We start from the raw sequence: 24,809 nt of genomic DNA, 5'->3' as shown, positions 1-24,809 counted from the left end.
TGTTTATTTTGAACACCTTCTAAAATAGAGGCAATGAACCTGTGTTAAACCACTTGACGTTTACACACGACATGTATTCTGATGACTAATCCAGACTGGGTACAGCACAGAGCTACTCATCAGTCTTGCAATCCAACATTGAGAGCCCAATAAACTAATAACTTGGGGCTTAATAAACATCATTCCCTAGCAATAAAAATTAATCCCTCTATGTTAAAATCATACAATAAACACACTTAAAATTTGGAAGGAATCTTGGAAATCATCTCATCTGACTCCTCATTTTATTGATAAGAAAACATAAACCCCCAAAAGTTAAGTGCCTTGCCATAGGTAACAAATGAACAGAGAGGGAAATTGGAACCCAACTCTCCTCACTCTCATCTCAGTGCTTTTCACTCTCCCTCTTTCTCTTCATATTCGATTTAAGATCTTATTAAAGAGCAACACTTCCAATGAACAAAAATCAAGGAAAATCTACAGTTGGGAAGACATACGAAAACAATAAATGGTCATTCAATTGGTAAGTCCAGGTGCTCATAAGCCTAAGGTGGGAAATTGACCCTAATACAGTGAGAAAAATAACACCCATATCTCAGACTGCACTCGTAGGTATTAGCAGGTACACACCATCTGGACATACAGATATGCAGACAAACAGGTTTGGCTAGCTTATCACAGCTCAAACCTGTGTCTTTCTGATACTATGTAGCTACTATCTTGGAGTTTATAAAGAAGGCAAAAAATTCATAGGTGAATCTCATGTAATAATTCCATTCAATCTCAGATGAACAAGAGTGGCAACACATCTTAACTCAATTGACTGGCTAGTGAAGAATTGCCATAAACTTGTACTTAATTAAAGGCTCTGTGACAGAACATTTATATATACATCTATACCCTTTTGTAAATATTCTCTTGGGGTAAAGAAAGAGAATATTTTTACTTGAATTATGAGTCAAGTGTGTTCCGTCAGGCTTTTTAATAGATAAGGTAAATTAGGTTTGAGTGCATACTCATGGGAAATCTGAATTAATGTAAATTTCAAACCACGTTATGATATTGTACCATTTACTAGAAGTCTGTTATAGTTTATTCATACATACCTTGGAATATATTTTTCCCATTTAAAAATAAAAACAACAAAAACAAAAATGTCTGCTTTCTGCATTAATAATTTACCTCAACTTAACCAATCTAAATAGTTGAGGGGATATTCTGGCAAACTATACATAATGGTAATCAGAGATATATTTTCTGAGTATAGATTTTCATTTTCAAACAGTAAAACATATTCAACATAAAGTTTCTTTAATAAAACTCAAGGAGGTACCTGAAGATCTTATAGTACAGTAGGGTCATTATTTTGATGACCAATTAAAATACTTAACTTAAAATTTTAAATATTTCAGTGATTTGATCATTAGGTGGTATATTACTATTTATGATTCTAGGTAAATACAAATGTACAGGAGACCTGGTATAAGGTTAACAATGTCACCTTTAACTAATTATGATAATTATCTTGGACTTAAAATGCTTTAGTCCCAGGAATCCTTACATAGTGCATTCCACAGAAAACTGATCTATTATTTAAGAACATTTTATTGAAATGTAATTACTACTGGAATCATAAAGCACTCACAAAACAAACAAAGGATACATATCTCTGATTATGTCTCTAGGGTCAGGCTGGGAGGAAAAGGCTAGTTCAGAAGAAAAAAATAACCAGAAGTCCCTAAAGTGTACCAAATATTTCCCTCTGCCCCCTGAAAGAAACCTAACTCGGCAAATAATTGCTTGTCCTGCGAGCTATGAGTTGAATCTATTGACAGCGCCTTGTCACTCGACTCTAAAAGCTAATAACTGTACTCTAATTCTTAAATAAAAAGTAAAAGTTATTAAATATCAGATATAAAACATATTTAAAATAAAAAGTCAACATTTGTTTCTAAATAAAACGTTTTATCTTACCAAATGAACCACACCAAAAACCAGAAATGTGGCAGAAACTACCCCTTTAGGATCAGACTGCATCTGGCTTTAGGATCTTACAAGGAGAGAACCTTAAAAGGACAATACACTCTAAGATTCCAAGAACCAGATTCACAAATGCTGACATCCCAAAGGCACAAAATCTCACATTTTAATATTGTTTTGCTATTGAATTACTAGGAACAATTCAAGAAGCTTCAAGAGAGCCAAAGACTAAAATGCCAAGGTAGGTAATAAGGTCTAACTATGTTAACAGTGCTGTTTTGTGTGACATACATACCATCAATACTACGGAAATCCAGTAAGTATGTTCTACTGTCCACTTGGTATAACTGTAGACTCATTTTGGAGTAGGTACTTGTCACAGGATTCTTCCTTCGAACACGCAAGTAATATGGGTTTACAACCTAGCATATGGTATGGACAAAGACAAAGTCAAAAGCAATTCTTCTATAAAATATTTTCAGACTACAGGTTTGCCAAATGTGCCAACAATCAGAATGCTCTTTCTTTCTTACCTTCCATTCATAATCCAGTTGTTTAATTGCTCTACAAACTTCTGCCATGATATCATTTGGTCGACTTTGACTTCTAATTCCCAAATGCCATTTGGCTTTTCTTACACCTTGGTGTTTGGATTTCTGTGGATTTAATTCATCGAGAGTATGGCGTGCCCTTGGTGTTTCAGCAACCAAGAATGGTACTCTTTCAGGATGGGGCCGAGTCAAATGGTGATCATCAAGAAAAGAATCAGGTGGGCTTGTCGCCAAGTAAAAATCTTTGGCTTCATTCATTATTCTCCTGTTATCTATGATGAGGTGGTAGGCCACTGCCAAAGGGTCCTGGTGATTTCGGTTATAAAGGCAGCTGAGAACCTCCTCTTCTGAGCATTCAAATTTTTCACATACTTCTTTTAAGGCTTCATCATCAATCATAGTTGAACTATATGATGGGTCCTCAGGAAAGAGATATTTTGGAAGGTCTTGTTTAAACCATTCATGTTCCCTAAGAGAAAATGGCAAGATCAGGAGAAGGATTTCGAGTAGAGATGAAACTGAAACTAATGCTTTGGGAAATTTAGGATAGGAATTTCTTTGTATTTATACTCTTAGGGTATCATCATTTTTTAAACTGAGATTTTCCTCTTCTCGGTCACATTTCATTTTAAATTATGGGGAAGGGGCCGGCCCAGTGGTGCAACAGTTAAGTGTGCACATTCCACTTTGGTAGCTTGGGGTTTGCCAGTTCGGAACCCGGGTACAGATGTGGCACTGAATGGCAAGCCATGCTGTGGTGGGCATCCCACATATAAAGTAGAGGAAGATGGGCATGGATGTTAGCTCAAGGCCAGCCTTCCTCAACAAAAAGAGGAGGATTGGCAGCAGTTAGCTCAGGGCTAATCTTCCTCAAAAAAACAAACAAACAAACAAAAAATATTGGGGGAATTACTCCAGCCTCCCTCTGATTTTAAGAGGCAGAAAGCATTGCCGTAGCAACAGTGAGAAATGTCTACACTTTTATTTAAAGTTTTGGAACGAAGGACAATGACAAATGACAAAGACCAGATTATTTCCAGCTCAGAAAGAGAACATATTCTGGGAGCTTCATTATAACACTCTTTTGATACAATGTTAAGTGAAAAAATATAACAACAAAAATAGACAACTACCATTGATCGAGTGCTTACTGTGTGGTACGTTTTAAGCTAAACACTTTATATCCATTATCTCGCCTCATTTTCAAAACTACTCTATAAAGATAATAGTGTCCCTTTATTTTAAATGAAGGAACTGAGGATATCCCAACTTCACACACAAAAGGATATGTTTGATCTGAACTACGTCAAAAAACTACGCTGAAACTAAAAACATCAAGAGAGGAAACACCCAAAAGAACAATGATTATCTTCTGGGTGAAGAAATTAAAGATCATTTTAGTCCTCTTCTCTATTTTCTTTTTGGTGTTTTCTAAGTCTGTTCCAATTATCACATATTACATTTAAATTGGAAAACTAAGTAAAACCCAGGAAAAAGCCTCTCTCACTCAGATACTTTAAAATACAGTCATGCGCTACATAACGATGTTTCAGTCAATGACAGACCACATACACATTGGTGGTCCCATAATATTAGTACCATACAGCCTAGGTGTGCAGTAGGCTACACCATCTAGGTTTGTGTGTAAGTACACTCTATGATATTCACACAACGACGAAACTACCTAACGATGCATTTCTCAGAACATATCCGTTATTAAGTGACGCATGACTGTTTTTAGAGAATTGTTAGAATTTTAGAGAATGATTTGTCCTTTTCCTCTGCTGGTAAAGTCCTGCCCTGCCATCCATGGCCTCTTTTTTAGGTAGTCTACAGCATATGGGGTAAATGGAAAGTAAACAAGCTTTAAGTTCTACATATACTCTTTCCTTCTTCATAACCCTAATGCTTTCTTATTTACTATTCCTAGATCAACATCTGATTTCTTTCTTCCTTGTCCCTCCAACTCAGAGAAGTGTGCTATCTAACCATTAGAAGACCAAAAGAGAAATTTCCACAGGGGGAAAAACAGGAAGGAAACGATGGCAGAAGAAACAAAGTTTGAAGTGATTTTTTAAAGTCTCCATCAGAAATGACTCGCCTAAATGTGAGAAGTATGTTTGTCATCATCACTTCTGCCTTACTTAAACTCTTAGTTGAACCATATGAAACTGGCAATATTGAGGGACTTTTTACCTACAAAACAGCAATTTCATATGCGATTCAATGTATACTACACAAAAAAACATGTCATTGATTAAAATTTTCTCATTCCTTGAGATGTACAAAAGGGAAAAAGACAATAATTCATGAGATCAGAACTCAAATAGCAACACACAAATTTACAACTATAAAGTATTAACCCTGATGAGAACACATAAAAGTCAGATGAAGCATACTACAAAAAATTTTAAAGACCCACTACAAAATCTAACACCCCACCAGGATCCTTTTTATTTTTCATTAGCTTTTTCTTTTAATTTAAAAAGCAATATAATGTTCATTGTTACAATTTCAAAACAAAGAAAGATGCGTAAATAAAAGGTGAGAGCCCTCCCTCCCACCAGTCTCACTTCCCCGAGGGGGCCGGTTTAGGGTGTATTTTTAAATACCGAAATAAAAAAATAAATGTGTCCATATACTGTATTTTTTAACATAAAAACAGGATTACTTTGTACATACTGCCTGCAACTTGTTCTTTCACTTAACTTATCTCATTGATACTGTTAGAGCTGCTGATCTCCAAGTTGCTTTATTACCTGATATCTTTGATTGTGGCCCGCTTCATGGGATCCACCTGCAGCATATGTTTCAAAAGGCTAATCACGGATGGATTTAAATACTGAGGGGTATAAAAGATCCCATCACATATCTTCTTAAAAAGAGTTGGCACATGATCATCATCAAATGGAAGGGTTCCACATAATAAAGCATAGAGAATAACCCCGCTGCTCCATATGTCTACCTCTGGGCCTGCATACAATCTGTAATAGGAAATACCAATTGCATTAAAGAATCATTAGCAACTTAAGAGTCAATCAATTAAAAATTTTCAATATGGATACTTCACAAAGAATTATCACGTGGTTTCTATAGTCACTGCTGCACACTACACATAAAGATTCTATACTAATTTCACCAGTATTATCTTTGAAAACAAAAGTTATGAATTTAAGTTATAGACTATAATTAAAATTTTCTTCTCACTATCTTACTGTGATCGTCAGGAGATCCAACCAATAGGGCCAAACCTTAAACAAAAATATCACCACTAAACCTAAAACCATTGTTTTTGGTTATAGGTGAGAGATTAAATGATCTTTCATCAACTGAGAATGTTCTTTAGTGATGGACTCTAAATCCACTCTCCCCAATAACCCAAGACCTCCTCCCAAGGTTAAAGGGGTCTGAAGCTGCAAAAGGAAACCAAGCTAACTGGTTCACAGAGGAGTTTAAATGCCTATTTGCAATACACTCCAGCCAACTGACTTAACAGCTGCAGACTAGTTAGTAACCCATTCGAAGTCTGGCTTCAGGGAAAGATGTCTATAAACTGGTCAAATAAATTGTTGAACTGATCGATAAATATTGTCTTGAAAGTAAGTTTCCATTCATCCAGACCTCACAGAAAGACTGTATCCAAACTGGGAAAATTAGACTTCAAAAATGCCCACTGCATATATGCATAACTACATTTATTTTTATACATTTAACTAACACTGTCCCCAGGATCCATGTGTTGAATTGTTTTCTTCCCAAAAGAATTTAGACAACACAAATGAAATAATTAAAAAAAAAAAATTGAACATTAGGTTAATATAAAAAGAGAATGATGAAGCTTGATAAGTCTAAAATTAGATACTTCTGCTCTATTCATAGCCATGCTTTCACACAAATATAATTTCTCTGTGCAGGCTACGCAAGCAACCTTATGAAAACAGAAAGAAAATTCTACAAGATTTCTGCATTCCGAATGAATGAGGATGTGAAACATTAAAATAAAGAAATGTGGTTTGAGTGAAAAGTTATTAAAAGTTAATTATAAAAATAGCAAATGGGCGGTGGGGGGGGGATCAGGCCAATGGTGTGGTTAAGTTTGCGTGCTCCGCTTCAGTGGCCTGGGGATTGCAGGTTCACATCCTGGGCACAAACCTACACACCACTTATCAAATCACGCTGTGGGGGCCACCCACATACAACATAGACGAAAACTGGCACAGATGTTAGCTCAGGGCCAATCTTTCTCACCAAAAGAAAAGTAAATGGGCCAGCCCTATGGCACAGTGATTAAGTTTGGCACACTCCACTTCGGCAGCCTGGGTTCACAAGTTCAGATCCTGGGCTCGGACCTACACCACTTGTCAGCCATGCTGTGGCAGCAACCCACATATAAAATAGAGGAAGACTGGCGCAGATGTTAGCTCAGAGCTAATCTTCCTCAAGCAAAAAAAAAGAGTAAGATTGGCAACAGATGTTAGCTCAGGGCCAATCGTCCTAAAACAACAAGCAAACAAACAAAAACCCCTAGTAAATAAACTTAACCTTCTCTGTTTTCAATTTCAATGGTATAGTGAAGAACAATTACCCTTTAAAAAATTAAATTTTGGGCCAGCCCGGTGGCTGAGTGGTTAAGTTTGCACGCTCTGCTGTGGCTGCCCAGGGTTTCACTGGTTCGGATCCTGGGCGCAGACACTGCACCACTCATCAGGCCATGCTGAGGCGGCGTCCCACATACCACAACTAGAAGGGCCCACAACTAAAATATACAACTATGTACTGGGGGGATTTGGGGAGAAAAAGCAGAAAGAAAAAAAAAAAGAAGATTGGCAACAGTTATTAGCTCAGGCGCCAATTTTTAAAAAAGAAAAATTAAATTAAATTTTCCTGTTATCTAAACTATTTGAAAAGCTGCACTGTACAAAGATCCTCATGTTCTCAGCACTGGTGGTTAGTAAATTGAGAGGTCAGAATTCTTATAATATTGCAGTCTAAAAGATTTCAACAATGAAAATTTAAAATAAATCAAGTTTGAAGATTTTATCAACAGTTCAGTCCAATTCCCCAAGACACCTCATCATAAAACCTAAAGCTACAAAATGCCATCTATTTGAAAAATGAAAGGTACACATTGCACTTTTAATTCTTCATCTAAGTAAATAGTAAACCATTTTTTTTTTTTTAGGAAGATTGGCCCTGAGCTAACTACTGCCAATCCTCCTCTTTTTGCTGAGCAAGGCTGACCCTGAGCTAACATCTGTGCCCATCTTCCTCTACTTTTTAATATGTGGGACACCCACCACAGCATGGTGTGCCATGTGGTGCCATGTCCGCAGCCAGGATCCAAACCAGCAAACCCTGGGCCGCCGAGAAGCGGAACGTGCGAACTTAACCCCTGCGCCACCGGGCCAGCCCCAACCATTTTTAACTGAGATATTTATGTATTATTCAAGTTTTTAATGTCTTACCTAGCTTTAAAACTCACTAGTTTTAAACCTTCAATTTCTTCCACCTGGGAAAAAAGTGAAAGTCCTCTCATTTAACCACTTTAATATTGACTTGCAAACCGACATTCTCCTCTATAAATGGAGTCCTTAATACTTATTCATTTATAATGTTTTATTCTGGGGCCAGCCCAGTGGCGCAGTGCCACAGTTCCCACGTTCTGCTTCAGCAGCCCAGGGTCTGCCAGTTCAGATTCCAGGTGCAGACCGAGGCACCGCTTGGCAAGCCATGCTGTGGCAGGCGTCCCACATATAAAGTAGAGGAAGATGGGCACGGATGTTAGCTCAGGGCCAGTCTTCCTCAGCAAAAAGAGGAGGATTGGCAGCAGACGTTGGCTCAGGGCCAATCTTCGTCAAAAAGAAAAAAAGACATTATAGGGACTGGCCCGGTGGCTCAGTGGTTAAGTTCGTGTGCTCCACTGCAGGCGGCCCAGTGTTTCGTCGGTTTGAATCCTGGGCATGGACATGGCACTGCTCATCAAACCACGCTGAGGCAGCATCCCACATGCCACAACTAGAAGGACCCACAACGAAGAATATACAACTATGTACCGGGGGGCTTTGGGGAGAAAAAGGAAAAAAAAATTAAAAAAAAAATAAAGACATTATAATGTTTTATTCTTAAAACAGAACACTTTCTCAATAAAAGAATAAACCCTCTAATTTCTTTCCTTTCACTAGGATTAAATATGATGCTACAGGCTAACAAAATCTAAGAGAAAAAGGCAAGTACAAATGTACTGGGGGAGAGTCCAATATTACCTTCCTGAAATGACCTCTGGGGCAGCATAGTTGGGTGAGCCACAACTCGTTCTTAAAAATTCACCATCTGACATCATGTTTGAAAGACCTGAAAATACACAAAATCAACTACTCAAGATTTCCCAAGAACAAAAATAAAAACAAAACTGTTAAACACTAAAATTGCATTTGTATTAAAGTGATAAATCATCATTTTTTCTTTACTTCAACAAAAAGTGTAGTCTTTACTATTTCCCAAATATTTTGCTATCGTGCCCTAAAATTTGTAATCTATTTCAACATTTAAAGGTAGTGCACTGTTGGAGTTTAATGAGTATATATGAAGCAATTGGTTATTCTGCTTACTAGAATAAAGTTGGCATGTTCAAGTTTTGTTAATACAAAAATTACAAGGGGAAAAAATGTAGAACACATGAGCAGAGGAATTAAAATTCAAAGTTTCTATTAAGCCCTGTTCTGATTCTCTAAAAAAAATCAACAAGAAATAATTTTTAATATCAAAGTTCCTTCATAGTTTTACTCCAAAAAGAAACCTCTGCCTCCGCAAAAATGCACTCTATAAAAATAATCATGACAATTGAGGAACAAGTCAGTCAAAACAACTTAGTTACCAAAAAATCACACAGCAGCTCAGAGCTGGTTGGCACTGTTCCATGAATCTCCACAGACTAAAATATATATATTCAAAACTGAGGAAAATACTTCTAAGAACCTCCTCTGATTTGAACTGAAGCTAAGCAAAAGACAGTGGCAGAGATTCATTTTTCTTAGGTTTATTAATGTCAATGGCAATTTGTATAGGAAACAAAGGAAAAATCACTTCATTTTGGACAATCGAAATAATGTTCCTCAAGCTGTAATTATGCTTTTCTGTCATTTAAAATAGTTTTTTTTTTTAAAATAATTTTGTTCATATAGTTTACCTTCTGGTTTTCCAAGTTTAAATAACTCTATCCCAGTGTCTTTCCTCTTGCTCCATACTTGATCACAACAACACATAGGAAACAAGGTTGCTAACTTCTCCTTCACTTATAATAGTTCTCTTTTCAAATGATTTCTCTAAGGCTGCCATCTTAAATTATTTACCTCCTATCATAAAACTCAATTTTAAAGACACAAAGCTAAGAAAAGAGAATTCCTTAGCTTTTCCCCTTTCTGTATACTCCTAGACAAAATGGTGGGGATATACTATTTTGGGATACTCAATGTATTCTATAGAAGTAAAAATTATCTGAGGAATGCTATTAATGTTTGTTAAACATAATGCACGTATGAAACTATAAAAATCTGCTTACCAAAATCAGCTATCTTTGCATTCATGTGTGCATCAAGCAGGACGTTTTCAGGTTTCAAGTCTCTATGGACCACCATATGCCTGTGACAATAATCCACACCAGAAAGGATCTGTTGGAACAGACGTCGACTTTCTTTTTCATCGAGCTAGAAAAGAAGAGAGGCATCTTAAAGGTGTGTCTTTCAGAAGAAATCTTTTACCTATAATTCTCCAACCTACAAAACTGTCAAAATGCATGAAACCTTTTCCACAAACCTCACTCACGAGATACTTTTGAATGGGGAGAAGAGATATGCAGCACAAAACAGAAATGCTCAGAGGATCTTGCAGCCCAAATCAGCAACTCAACTTTCTAATATTATCACTCAGACAACTACACTGTAATAGCTTGCTCTCCTTTCTGTCTCATGAGCTATTACAAATAGTTTCAATTTCTACTTGAAATGAGGCATGCTTTCTCCTATAAATTAGAAATGTTTCATCCTTTACGCCTTTACCAAATACGTATTAAATATTTTCAATGTGCCCTGCATTGTTTAGATGCTCTTGATATAGCAACAAATAAAAAAAGGCCCTAATCTAGTGGATGAAAATAGACAATAAACAAATAAATGTAACGTCAAAGAGTGACAGTGTTTTGAAGAAAAGCAAAGCAGGATAAGGGCACAGAGTTATATTGTGGGGGGGATACTATTTCAGACTCTATGAGGAAGTACATTTAAGCATTGTTAATGAATTAGTAAGCAACAACGTTACAGGTCCTGAAATAAAAGATGTTTTAATTTTAACAAAAGAAAAACCTTAATTCATATGTTTTAGAAAATACAAAAGCATTTATCTTTAGTCTGCTTACTGAAAAAATTATATGTTATGCTGCAAATACATTTTTTTTTGGAGGAGTGAGGAAGATCACACTGTGCCAGTCTTCCTTTATTTTGTATGTGGGACACCGCCACAGTGTGGCTTGATGAGCGGTGCTAGGTCTGTGCCTGGGATGCAAACCTGTGAACCCCAGGCCACTGAAGTGGAGTATACAAACTTAACCACTATGCCATCAAGCCAGCTCCTGCAGCTACATTTTTTTAAAGATTCTTTAAAAACTTCTCATTCTATTTATCCATATTTTCTTATTTTATGATGTTTTTTCCATAAGCGATAACCACCACTTAGACATACCTGTTCCCAAGAGGTCATATTTAATAAATAAACTATTAATCCTCTAGGCAAAGGACTCTAATATGCAATTCTCTAACACAGGTCACAAATTAGCATTCTAAAACCACACTTCTACACCTTAAATGGCATAAATAATCTGGGGGGAAAGATGAACTAGGAATTTCTTTTGAAGCCAAAGCTAAAACTACTAAAGTACTATAGATACCCTTCCTCTAAAGAAAATATTAATGCGTTAACAATCTAACACCTTTATTTCTAGAAGAAATGTAGGTTCATTTTTTAATACAATAAAACTTTTTATATCAAATATACTAAATGAAAACAAGAATGGGTTCTAAATGTGAAATAGAAGAAAACTTAATTGATTAAACAAAATATAAAAGGTAAAATAACTAGATAGGCTATAAAAAGTGAAAATTACACTATATCAATAATAAATACGGTACAAAGGATGGAGGAGGAGAAGTCTACAAAGGAAGATTAGCAAAGTCAAAGCTCATTTCCAGGTAAATACTGAACCTTTGTCTCCACTCCCTGAAACATCCCTAAAATGACATTAGCATATAAAGAATAGTAAGAGAAGAGACAGCAGTAATCAAGAGAAGTCACCAAGCCAGAGAGTGGATGAAGAGCGACAAAGACTTCACCAGCCAGAGAAAGCTGAAACCTAAGCCCAAGGGGGTGGAAACCAATAATAAACTTGTCTACTCACAGAACCCTGGAAAAGCTTAGAAATTGGAAGCACTGGGGATTTCTGAGGGACAAGGGAGAGGTGGACTGACAACAGGACAACTGGTTGAAGTAAGAAGTTTTAAATTCAGTCCTACTGGGAAATAAGACCCATGATTTACTCTTTAGTAATGCTGAAGCAGCTCTGTTCTCAAGGACACCAAGGCAGAGATGAGGCCCCAGAAGGAAAATTTGGCAATTAAGTGAAAGTCAACATATTAACTAGTGAGACTTGCAGATCTCTTCCCCATTCAGCAACTGGAATACTGGCAGCTAATACTCTCAAGGAAACAGGAAGGTATCTTCTGGAGCAACTATCTGATCCAAGGGAAAAATATTTGTAATTACTGACATTTTGGTCTACCCTAATAAAACGGACAGGCCTCTACCTATTCAGCCTATGCGAAGGCCCACCAATCAATAAGTTCCACCAAGATGAACTTGGCACTTAGTGCCCCATTGTCAAACATGAGTGGACAACCAAGAATCACCAGATATCTGAGGAAGGGCCATACACAACAGACAAAGACTAGTAAAATGAACAGAAAATAAAGGAGCACAGAAGGAACAGAAACAATGCTGGGAGCAGAAGGCCCCTTTTTGTTTAAAACTAATTGTCATCCTCAGAAAGATAAGGTTATTACATCTGTGGAACAAAAATAGGCTATTTAAAGAAAGGAAATTTCAGAAAACAAGAAAGAGACCTCTGAAATAAAAGATGAAAGCTGAAATTTATTATGCAACGGGTAAAAATTAGAGAAAATTCCCATAATGGAAAGCAAAATGACCAAGAAATGAAAAAAAGAAGAGAAAAGGTAAGAAAACAAGATAGCAATTCCATTTGTGCCTGTTTCCATTTTTCCAGGCAGAAAATTGGGGGTGGGGAGGTGGGGTGGGGGTGGTTTACAGTGACTAGAGAAGGAGAATACCTGAAATTGAAATGAACCATGTTAAGAAATGGGAAAATCAAAATTAACTTGGTTAATGATGAAAGTAAACAGATATGCTGCATATAACAAATGAATGAATGACATAATGAACTTTAGACTGGGAGGTAAAAAAATTGGCTTCTCCGTGCCAGATCCAGCTCTTCCAGAGGAGGTTTTTGCATACCACATAACCTGGGTGTGAGAAAAGGGATGGGTGGCGGGCAGTGTTCGGTTTCTGTATCTTAACTTAAGATACTGTTCAAAATGTCTTCTAAAGCTCCTTTCAACTCTAAGTTCTTTAAATCTCATTCATGGAGCCTGTTCTTACTACTCCAGGTACATCAGATTTCTGAAACCAAAAAATGAATGCAATTTAAATATGGCTAGGGTTGACTAGCAAGGCCTAGATCTTTAAGTATTTAATAATAAATTTTGTTAGGATTAAGTATATACTTTAAGATGTGTATTAAAGGTATTTGTATGCCCCAAAGGCACAAGTCTGAGGATCATGAGTTCTGGGCTCTCAATCCAATTCCATCATTAATAAATCATGTGACCTCGAGCAAATATATAAACTGTGAGTCTGTTTCCACATCTGTATAAGTAGCCAAGGAGATAATCTTTAAGGTCCTTCCTAGCTCTAAATAGTCTATGATTGTAGAAAAGTATAAAACTAAGGGAACTGGTTATTAAGTAGACCTCTTAATAAAACTGCTTCCTGATATCTCAAAGCTAGTAAGGGATAAGGGGAGTTACAAATATACACAGGATTAAATCAGAACGGCTTACCCTTCCATTTTTACAGATATAATCAAATAGCTCTCCTCCTGAGACATATTCCATCACCATGAAAATATCAGATGGTGTACTGATGACCTGGTACCTGGTGAGAGAAAACATTATCTACCAATATTAAAACATATTTACTCATTCATTCAATAAATATTTACTAAGCGCCTATAATATACCAGGCACTGTGCTAGGAACTGGGAACACTGCAAGAACACAACAGATTCGCTGCTCTCACGGAGTTCATGTTCCAGGAGCCAGGAAACAGACACTCAGTAAATAAGCAATATCTCAGGTGGTGGAACATGCTATGAAGAGGAATGAAGCAAACTCGGGAATCTCTCATTCAGGGTGTTCGAGGAAGGCCTCTCTGATAAAGTAGCATTTGAGCAGAGCCTGATGGAAGTAAGGGAGCAAACTATACCATTATCTAGGAGGAAGGTGAACCAGGCAGAGGGAACAGGAAGTGCGAGGCTCCCAGGTGGAAGCCCAGCTGGCATGTTTGAGGAATGGTAAGAAGGGAAGAGCAGAGGAAGCTGAGAGCGGGACAGAGGATGGAGAGTCAATGAGGTAACTGGAGACCAGAGGACCCAGAACCTTACAAGCCAGGATGAGGCTCTGGGTTTTACTCTCAGGGAGATGGAAAGCTACTGAAGGTTTTAAGCAAAGCGGTCATGTGATCTGGTCTATTAAAAGGGTAACTTTAATTTCTGGCAGCAATGTGAAGAACTGACTGGACGGGAAAGGTGGAAGCAGGAGGCGAATGCAGTAGTCCATGAGAGAGACGAAGGTGGCTGACACTGGGTTGACAGCAATGAAGGAAATGAGAAACACTCAGATCCCAGACATATTTTGAAGAGAAAGATGGAACGGATGGTGGGAAGTGGGAGAAATGGGAAGTTAAGGATGGTTCCTAAGTTTCTGCCCTGAGGGAACTGGATATGAACTGAGATGGGAAAAACTGTGGGAAGAGCAGGTTTGGAGGGTAATACACAGTTCAGTTTTGGGCACGTCGAGTTTTGCAGGCCTCCTGGACATCCAAATGGAGATGCAGGCAGTGAGCATACGAGGCTGGAGTCCAGGGCTGAGGTTTCAAAGCAGGAGATGTATATTTAGGGGTTATCAGCATATGGATGGTATTTAAAACCACGGCACCTCAACCAATGAGAAGAGGTGAGAGTGAAATAAAGCGTGAGTCAGCCAGTTCAGCAGAAAAGCCTAAGCAGTTTTAACTTATAGCCTGCATAAAAAAGCTGAGTAGGGGCTGGCCTGGTGGCGCAGCAGTTAAGTGCACACGTTCCGCTTTGGTGGCCCAGGGTTCGCTGGTTCGGATCCCGGGTACAGACATGGCACTGCTTGGCATGCCATGCTGTGGTAGGCGTCCCACATGTAAAGTAGAGGAAGATGGGCATGGATGTTAGCTCAGGGCCAGTCTTCCTCAGCAAAAAGAGGAGGACTGGCAACACATGTTAGCTTAGGGCTAATCAGAAAATAAAAAAAAAGGAAAGCTGAGCAGTAACTAAGTTATCTGTAGACCCTACACTTGGCAACTGTAAAACAATGGTAATATTACTGCCCTTTTGAAATACTGGATTCCTGAAATTCTAGTATTTGTCATTTGTTTCATCAGATATAAACAGCACTGGGGAGAACGCTTTCTACTGCACCGTCTCTAGTGAGCTAACTGACACCACAGGGAAATGCAGAGGTCAAGAGTTTTTACTAGCAAATCATCATACGTCCTACAGCAATAGGGGCACTGAAGATATCAGAAGGGCATTGTCCAGAAGACAAGAAAGAATGAGAAAGATAACAGCTGATAAGCAAAACACGAACACAGGCTTAAGTGACCATGAATGGGGTTAGATAAATACATGAATGGGAAGAAGTTTTAAAACCCTCAGGGAATAGACTGAGGAAATGTCAGTCATCTTTCTTGCTTGTTGGATTAAGTAGGTTAACAAAAATGATGCAAAAATTCTATGACTATATTTAATACAATCAGATCTTACAGTTTAATTATATGAGGATGCCTGAAAAGCTTGAGGTTCTGAATTTCTCTGCGGATTTTTCCAACCACATCGAGGCTTCGAATCTTCTGGCGATTGAGTATCTTCACAGCAACTTTATGCCCAGTCAATTCATGTTTGCCAACTGTAGGAGAAATAATTTTAATAAGTTAGAGCCAGCCTTCATTAATAACATATTTAGAGGTATTCTAAGAGTAGTAATCTTAGCATTCTCAAAAAATACTTGAGCAAATTTAAGTTCCTTTTAATTTTGCCTGATTGACCCATGAATGTGTACATGTTTAAGAGTAATTAAGTGGGAAACAACATATGAAAGTGATAACAGTTGCTTCCAGAAAGGTAAGCTGGAAGCCAAGAGGAGGGAGAAAGAAAAGAGACTTCATTTTTGCTGTATACATTTTTGTATTTGTAATTCTTTTTTTTTATTAGTTATGAACTTTTTTTTTATTAAGGTTATGAAAATTAACATCCTTGTGAAATTACAGTTGTACATCATTATTAGTCATGTTGTAGGTACACCACTTCACCCCTAGTGCCCTCACCCCACCCCCCTTTCCCCTGGCAACCACTGATCAGTTCTCTTTGTCCATATGTTAACTACCACCTATGAGTGGAGTCATACAGAGTTCGTCTTTCTCTGTCTGGCTTATTTCACTCAACATAATACCCTCAAGGTCTATCCATGCTGTTGTGAATGGGATGACTTTGTCCTTTTTTATGGCTGAGTAGTATTCCATTGTATATATATACCACATCTTCTTTATCCAATCATCAGTTGCTGGGCACTTAGGTTGGTTCCATAACTTGGCTATTGTGAATAATGCTGCGATGAACATAGGGGTGCATGGAACTTTTGGAATTGCCCATTTCAGCTTCTTAGGATAGATACCCAGTAGTGGGATGGCTGGGTCATAAGGTATTTCTATTCTTAACTTTTTGAGGAATCTCCATACTGTTTTCCATAGTGGCTGCACCAGTTTGCATTCCCACCAACAGTGTATGAGGGTTCCCTGTTCTCCACAGCCTCTCCAACATTTGTCACTCTTGGTTTTGGATATTTTTGCCATTCTAACAGGTGTAAGGTGATATCTTAGTGTAGTTTCGATTTGCATTTCCCTGATGATTAGTGATGATGAGCATCTTTTCATGAGTCTATTGGCCATTCGTATATCTTCTTTGGAGAAATGTCTGTTCATGTCCCCTGCCCATTTTGTAATTGGGTTGTTTGATTTTTTATTGTTGAGCTGTGTGAGTTCTTTGTTTATTATGGAGATTAACCCTTTGTCGGATAAATAACTTGTGAATATTTTTTCCCAATTAGTGGGTTGTTTTTCTGTTTCAATCCTGTTTTCCCTTGCCTTGAAGAAGCTCTTTAGCCTGATGAAGTCCCATTTGTTTATTCTTTCTATTGTTTCCCTCATGTGAGGGGTTATGGTGTCTGAAAAGATTCTTTTGGAGCTGATGTCAGACAGTGTACTGCTGATATTCTCTTCTAGAAGACTTATTGTTTCAGGTCTAATCTTTAGGTCTTGGATCCATTTTGAGTTTATTTTAGTAAATGGTGAAAAAGAATGGTTGATTTTCATTCTTTTACATGTGGCTGTCCAGTTTTCCCAGCACCATTTGTTGAAGAGACTTTCTTTCCTCCATTGTAGGCCCTCAGCTCCTTTGTCGAAGATAAGCTGTCCACAGATGTGTGGTTTTATCTCTGGGCTTTCAATTCTGTTCCATTGATCTGTGCATTGCTTTTGTACCAGTACCATGCTGTTTTGATCAGTGTAGCTTTGTAGTATGTTTTGAAGTCAGGGATTGTGATGCCTCCAGCTTTGTTGTTCTTTCTCAGGATTGCTTTAGCAATTCAGGGTCTTTTCTTGCCCCATATGAATTTTCGGATTCTTTGTTCAATTTCTGTAAAGAATGACACTGGAATTCTGATTGGGATAGTGTTTAATCTGTAGATTGCTTTAGGTAGTATGGACATTTTAACTATGTTTATTCTTCCAATCCATGTGCATGGAATGTCTTTCCATCTCTTTATGTCATCTATTTGTAAATTCTTTTAACTTATTTTTCATTTTTAAAACTACCATACATTCGAATTGAAGCTTTTTATTTTGGTGTTCAGGTCTACGAATTTTAACACATGTAGAAACTGGATTTTAACACATGTAGAAACTGGTGTAACCAGCACTATAATCAGCCATGAAACAGTTCCATCATCCCAAGCAGCTCCCCCACACTGCAGATGCATGTCCCCATCCATAACCCCTGGAACCTTTTACATTTTGGTTCGTGAGCATGTAGTTTCTACTTTTCAAAATTAGAAAAACAAATTTAAGTGATTATCTTTCAATTCTGAATACTATGCCCAGATAACCAACGATGATAGAAGAATTTAGACATTCTTATAGAGGCAAAGTCTCCAAAAATTTAGCTTCTATTCACCCTTTCTCAAGAATCTACTGGAGAATATATAATCACCAAATCTGGAAGGAAACCAAAAAAGATGTTATCCAGTAAAAGAGGGATCTCTAACATAGGAGAAAAACTAAGAGAATCTGCAATATGGTAATGAAGCAAAGTCCTAGGTAACAGATGTGTAGGGGGCTGGAAGGCAACAAATCCAGAGAGAAATGCAACAGAGGATCCAAGATAGTTATTCCCAGGGGATGAAAAAGGACAAATTATCTTACAGATTGAAAGTATGGAACACTGTATTGAGAGATATTTTACAAAGGCATTTGAAGATGTGGGAAATTTACCCTTAGTTTCAAATAAAACTAAGCAAATGAAAAAATGAAATAATTTACTAACTACAGGAAAAATGAAAAGTTCTATAAGAAAATATAGCCATAGCATTGGCTCAGCAAATAGTTTTTACAGTCACAATGATGAAAATGCCAAAGATGAAGGCTTTTCAAGTATGATATAGTTATATTAGGAGAATAAGGGTGTAGAGGAAAAGGTACAAGAGAACTAAAATCCTCATGTACCATAACAGGGAGTCAACAAAAACACTCTGTCAACAAGAATTACAAGATAGACTGTACACATGCATACATCAATTAGAAACGTGGAGGTTTAAAAAATAAACCACAGAAACAAATACAAGAAGAAACAGCTAAGAGTTGAAAGTGGGGAGTAGGGAATTCTGTTTTATGAATATACCTCTTAACACTCTTTTTTAACATACCTATGTATTACTTTACAAAAATATATATATATATTTTAATTTTTAAATAAGCGATTTAGGGTTTTATCTTTCCAGGAAGAAAACCTTCTCTTCTAAATTAGAACATAGTTTGTAAGACCAATATCAGAGAGCTTTCCCTGGCAATCTTGATAACAACCAGCTGAAAAATCAAGTGTAATGATACCAAGAAATCCCTTCTTAGTAATTTATACTTGTTATGGGCTGAATTGTGTCTCCTTCAAAATTCACCTTGAAGCCCTAACCTGTTGTACCTCAGAATGTGAGAGCATTTGGACACAAGGCCTTTAAAGGGGCGACAGAGCTAAAATGAGACAGTGCAGGTGGGCCCTGATCCAACCTGACTGGGGTCCCCATAAGAGGAAATGAGGACACACAGAGATAGCAGGGGGACACACAGGAGCCCATGTGAGGACAGAGGGAGAAGGCAGCCATCTGCAAGCGAGGGAGAGAGGCCTCCAAAGAGATCAAGCCTGCTGAAACCTGGATCTCAGACTTTGGCCTCCAGACCATGAGGAAACACATTTCTGTTGTTAAAGCCATTCAGTCTGCCATCTGTTGGCACGGCAGCCCTAGTGGATGAATACAATATTTTTTACTATTTCCCATTTGAAAACTCAACACTGATATTTTAAATTTCTTGTATCTAAAACATTACTTTAAACAAAGAATTTTTCTCATTATTCCAATCTAAATATAAATAGGCTTTCCTGCTTGATATGGGATTTGCGATGGAGCTGACCATCCTTTAAAGACCCCCAAAGATCAAGAAGCACTGCGGGTCTTCAAGCAGGGGAGCTCTAAGATAGTGAAATTATTTTTCTCAAAGAAAGAAAAGACTCATTGCTTGCTGCTCACTGAATAGGTGCTCTTGACTATTTAACAATAAAAAGCACAACATTTTAGAACTAAACAGAACCTTCCTTACAGATCGTCAGGTCCAGAGGTTTTCAACAATTCAACATTTTATCCCCACCAGGCTACCCAAGACAATGAGTGACCAGCTCTTCTGCCCCACCCCACACCCTGCAGTCAAGAGGGTAGAACAAGGGATGAAGTGGTTCCTCACTAGTTTGAATTTTTTTTAAGTGTTTGCTACTTTGTTTAAATATTTTAGTTAATAATATTAAATCCAATGTTAAGTTATACAGTATTTCACGATGGGAGAAAAAAGTCTTTGTTAAATAAGACTCAAAGAAAAGTGTTTAAGTTGGAGTCTTAACTCTCAGTCCTTTTCAAGAATACAATTTACCACCTAATTTCACCTTCCATTTTGTCTAGATTCTTTCTTAACCTTCACAATACCTCTACAATGTAAATCCTTCCAGCAAATGTGCAACTGCAAGATAACCAACTCCAACAGAACAATTAAAATCATTCAGAAAGCAGTAAGTTGCAGCAGAAATGTGATGAAATTTTATGGAACACATACCAAAAAATGAGGAAGAAATTGGCAAGAATTGGAGGGAAAGTGATAGACAAGGAACAGGGAATCAAGTAAAATTCAATTCATGAGTAACAGGGAGAAGAATATTATTCTGCCTATGAATAGAACCCCGCCAAAAAATGCAGAATAAAGAACGAAATCAATAACCAAACAATCAAGCTGTAGCTCAAGACTTTTTTCTAGTACTTGAGCATTTCATCAAATTATAAATTAATTAGAAGAAAGTATAGAGGCATAATTTCCTCTCTTTTGAAACAACAGAAGAAATCACAAAAGTATGATTGCATAAATATTCAAACCAAAATTGAGACAGGCAGGGAGGGAGAGGGTGTCATGACAGCGACTGTAAAGAAATCACTCAAATTCACACACACACACACACACACACACACCGGAGACATTAGGAACTATGGAAACAGGCAGGGGACATGATCAGTTTGGTTTTTGAATGGAAAATTAGTACACTAGTTCCTTATTCATGGCTGCGTAAACCAACAGAACATTTTAGGGGAATTAAAGAAGAGTCAACGTCCTAGAATAGCACTAAGAGTGATACTCCATTTTTTTACAATCTGCAGTTCCCTACTCAGAATTTAACTTGGAATCAAGTAGATGAAGAAATGTGCATAAATATGTCTATTACAGTGTCTTACGTAAGAGCACAGACCACAAGTAACCTAAATGACCCATTCCAGAGAAGAATTTAATACCTTGTTATTCCAACATAGACTCTCATAGGAAGACTACAGAAAAAGAAAATCTTCTTATAAACATGAAAAGAGCAAACAAAAATTATATATGCGTTTGACATTTTCCAGCTACACAAAAAATATTCACATGAAAATGATAATTTACTAAAATGAAAATAGTTATTCTACAGTGACTTTTTTTCAAATTTGACTTACTGTTCTATATTCTTTTCCATTAAAAAAAATTCCAAAGGGAAGGGAAAAACAACGACGGCTATTAGTAGGTCCACCTTTCTCAGGAGTGGGTTGAGTACCCAATTTCACTTCCACGTGAGAAGGCAACCTGTGCACAAAGCACAGACTTTGTAGTCACACAGACCTGGGTTTTGTTCCTGCATGAAGGTATTTACCAAACGTTTGACTTGGGCAAGTGAAATTACTTCAACCGTCTAGTCACTTACCTAAAAATAAGAATACCACATAGTCCATAAGGTGACTGCAAGGAATACACAAGGGAAGATTTGTAAAGCACTTTTCTATGGTGCCCGGCACAGTCAGTGCTTGATAAATAAACGCTGGCTATTACTATTTAGGGTTATTTTCCATTGCTCCCACACCTATCCCCCATCCCTATCTAATCAGCCCTAAATTTTCTGGTTTAATCCCTATAAAACCAATTTTATCTCGGCTCTTTTATTTGTCCCCCTTATCCACTTAGATTCAGTAGCATGTCTTTACCCAGGCACATACTAAGTGCTGAATAAATAACAGCTGTGATCTCTATGCATCGGGCTCCCATCCTCACAGCTTCGATTTCACCAACCTGTTCCACCCTCCCCACTCCCACTGCCACCAATCCTGAGATTTCTAGTTTCCAAAGTTCAACTCATTTCTTGACTTTGGTTAATCTCCAACATATTACTGCTACACATATATCCACACAGCAGCTGGCCCTGGACAGTGATTTCATCTCCTACCTAAAAACCGTGGGAACACTTGTTCCATCATAGAAGAATGCAGAGGGAAAAATCAGGTTCATTTGACTTGCGTTTAAATCAGAGTTTTTAAACAAATACTATCTTTTAAAAATGTAAATCTAGTTGATTTGTAACACATAATTAAGGTATGCAAGTTACTAATTAATATTCGAGACACACCCAGTTTGTACACAAACAGACTGACTCTAACTCTTACCATGCTATTAGCAACACTTTACAGGTAACAGAGGGAGGAATGGGAAGATGAAATAACGTGCCCCAAGTTACACAGCTAGTGACTGGCAAAGCCAAAACATGAACCCGTCTGCTTCAAAAACGTGTGCTTTTTCCAAAAATGGTAAGTGAAATACGATAATTTTTTAAAAAAGATAATCCTCAAGAGGACGTTACATAGTATAATAATACAAATGTAAAGCCATAAGTAGTAGAAGTTGAACATATCAGAGGAATCCTTAATTTATAGTCTTGTGGTCTGAAAAAAATAATAGACTGAATTCTCCCATACTAATAAGAATTATTCTAAAAATTCCCTCATTCATTTAAGAAATAGTTACTGAGTACCCGCACCCACTCTGTGCCAAGCACTGCTACAGACCTTTTTCCCATAGGAGAAAATGGATCCAGTCAACTAAAAACCTGCCTCAGACCAATTTCAATGTTTTAAGACAAGATACCAAGAAGACATTTTATTCATTCTGTCAAACCAATTTAAAAGTTACTCAAAAATTAAAGTAATACAAGGGAGAAACGAAGAGCATAAACTAAAAGCATATAAACCACAATGGCAAGCGTACTGGCTTGAAGAGTACCCCCCACCCCAATTCCTGTCCATCGGAACCTCAGAATGTGATCTTATTTGGAATTTGGGTCTTTGCAGATGTAATTGGTTAAGCATGTCAAGATGAAATCATCCTAGATTTAGGGTGGGCTCTCTAATGACTGGTGTCCTTACAAGAAGAGGAGAGAACATGGACATGGACACACACGGACACACACACACACACACACACACTCTGAAGGCGGCCACGTGAAGACAAAGGCAGAGAATGGAGTTTTGCTACCACAAGCCAAGGAACACCTGGAGCCACCAGAAGCTGGACGACACAAAGACAGGTCCTCGCCTACAGCCTTCAGAGGGAGTGTGACTCTACTAAGCCTTGATTTCCGACTTCCAGCCTCCAGAACTCGGAGAGAATAGATTTCTGTTGTTAAAAGCCACCCAGTTTGCGGTACTTTGTTGCTACAGCCCTAGGAAATTGACATAATACATTTTTCCTAAAATATGATATTCTCCATTAAAACGAACAAGTTAACAAAAGTAATCTTTTTTGAAAACAGTTTTTCTAAACTGTACTACAGAGGCCCAAGAATTCTTAAACGGAACACACTCTATGTGATGACTGGGAGCCAGGCACAGGTTCCCCCTGTGTGAGCATCAGTTACTTCCCCTCACACAGTGACACAGTGGGAGTTACTTCACCCGACAGCACTTCTTGCTCCCGGGCTCCCAGGTTCTAGGTTCCAGCTCCTGTGGTTTTCTGCTTTTTGAAGTTGTGTTGCATCCTTCAGGTCTATCAAGAGTCAGCTCTTATAGCCCCCTCTCAATGTTCTAATTGGGGGATTCTAATTTTCTATGAGCTAGAAAAATCACAAAACTAAAATTATTAGAATAGATTTTCTAAAGTATGCTCTACAAAAAACTAGGACTGGAGAGTCTCCACAGAAAAAGATTTCATAATCAAGGAAGTCTGGGAAAGGATGTACACTCTCCCTTTTGGAAACTCACTATGCCTATTAGCACAGCAATGGCTCTGAAAAGCCCTATAGTAAAGAAACCTGTTAAACGCTGTTTAACCTAGTATTTCCCAGTCTTAACTGGATACAGGTTTTTCCCTCCACGCTTTTCAAATAATGTCCCAACACTGATGACTCTAAAATATTTTCTCAGAGTGGGCAGTATCCCCCTAATGCTTTTCCCCCTCTTTCTTCCCAGCAAAATCTTGGTAATTTAAGGCCATCATATGATAATGTTTTCCTTAAAGGAACAGAAATATTTTCCTTGAACCCCATTACCAACATCAATATTAGAATTTCAGTAGCATAATACTGTTGAAAATATAGTGTCTTACAGTTTAGGAAACACATTATCATATTCGATCCTCACAATAAACCTATGATGCAGGTAATTATGAGGCTCTGAGAGAATGTGCCATTTGCTGAAGCAAAGCTATTAAGCGATCAGGTTGGGACAGGTCTTCTGACTCCAAGTCTTTTGACCAATGCACTCTACCCCAAAATCAATGTGCAGCAGGAGGGGGAAACGGCACAATATCGAAACCTGAACCGCCTTCTCAACACTGGGCTAAAGATTCTCCATTGACTAAACTCAGTTGCAGCCAAATTAATTGTTGCTCCATAGTCAATAAATCAGTGTAGTAACGGACTGTAAATGGACTTTGTAATGTGGTAAATGGACTTTGTCAGGAATATGCATTACTAAGAAATTGCTCCCCTTTTCCAAAGCTCAAAACTTGACTTTTCAGACTGTCACTGTTTTACAGTAGTGCCAAGATGTTGCTTTTGAATGAAACGGAAGACACATATTTCTGCCAGGGAAGACCTGCAGTCACTCACAGCAAAGGTTACCAGAATTCACACTGTCTCTCTCACTAGAACAGCAGATTAGTCAACTAAATATTCACTAACAAACTGTCACTGCTTTC

General features: G+C 37.7%; 1 protein-coding gene across 18 annotated transcripts in view; it reads right to left on the bottom strand.

Annotated features, from left to right (window-relative positions):
- The window catches only part of PRKAA1 (protein kinase AMP-activated catalytic subunit alpha 1), a 38,034-nt gene that overhangs the window by 3,542 nt on the left and 9,683 nt on the right, over nucleotides 1-24,809 (bottom strand). For 11 of the 18 annotated variants that reach the window (XM_070586923.1, XM_070586905.1, XM_070586907.1 and 8 more), the window contains 7 exons: nucleotides 15,724-15,865; nucleotides 13,712-13,805; nucleotides 10,090-10,234; nucleotides 8,795-8,882; nucleotides 5,291-5,515; nucleotides 2,514-3,000; nucleotides 2,276-2,402 (listed from right to left, as the gene is read on the bottom strand). In XM_070586923.1, the coding sequence (XP_070443024.1) occupies nucleotides 2,276-2,402; nucleotides 2,514-3,000; nucleotides 5,291-5,515; nucleotides 8,795-8,882; nucleotides 10,090-10,234; nucleotides 13,712-13,771 (1,132 nt within the window). In that variant the 5' untranslated portion in view covers nucleotides 13,772-13,805; nucleotides 15,724-15,865. The remainder of the gene's footprint in view (nucleotides 1-2,275; nucleotides 2,403-2,513; nucleotides 3,001-5,290; nucleotides 5,516-8,794; nucleotides 8,883-10,089; nucleotides 10,235-13,711; nucleotides 13,806-15,723; nucleotides 15,866-24,809) is intronic. The other 7 variants (XM_070586922.1, XM_070586916.1, XM_070586919.1 and 4 more) reach the window with 1 other exon arrangement.

This window comes from Equus przewalskii, chromosome 20 (genome assembly GCF_037783145.1).
Source record: "Equus przewalskii isolate Varuska chromosome 20, EquPr2, whole genome shotgun sequence".
NCBI lineage: Eukaryota > Metazoa > Chordata > Mammalia > Perissodactyla > Equidae > Equus > Equus przewalskii.
This window is presented reverse-complemented; position numbering and strand designations above follow the sequence as displayed.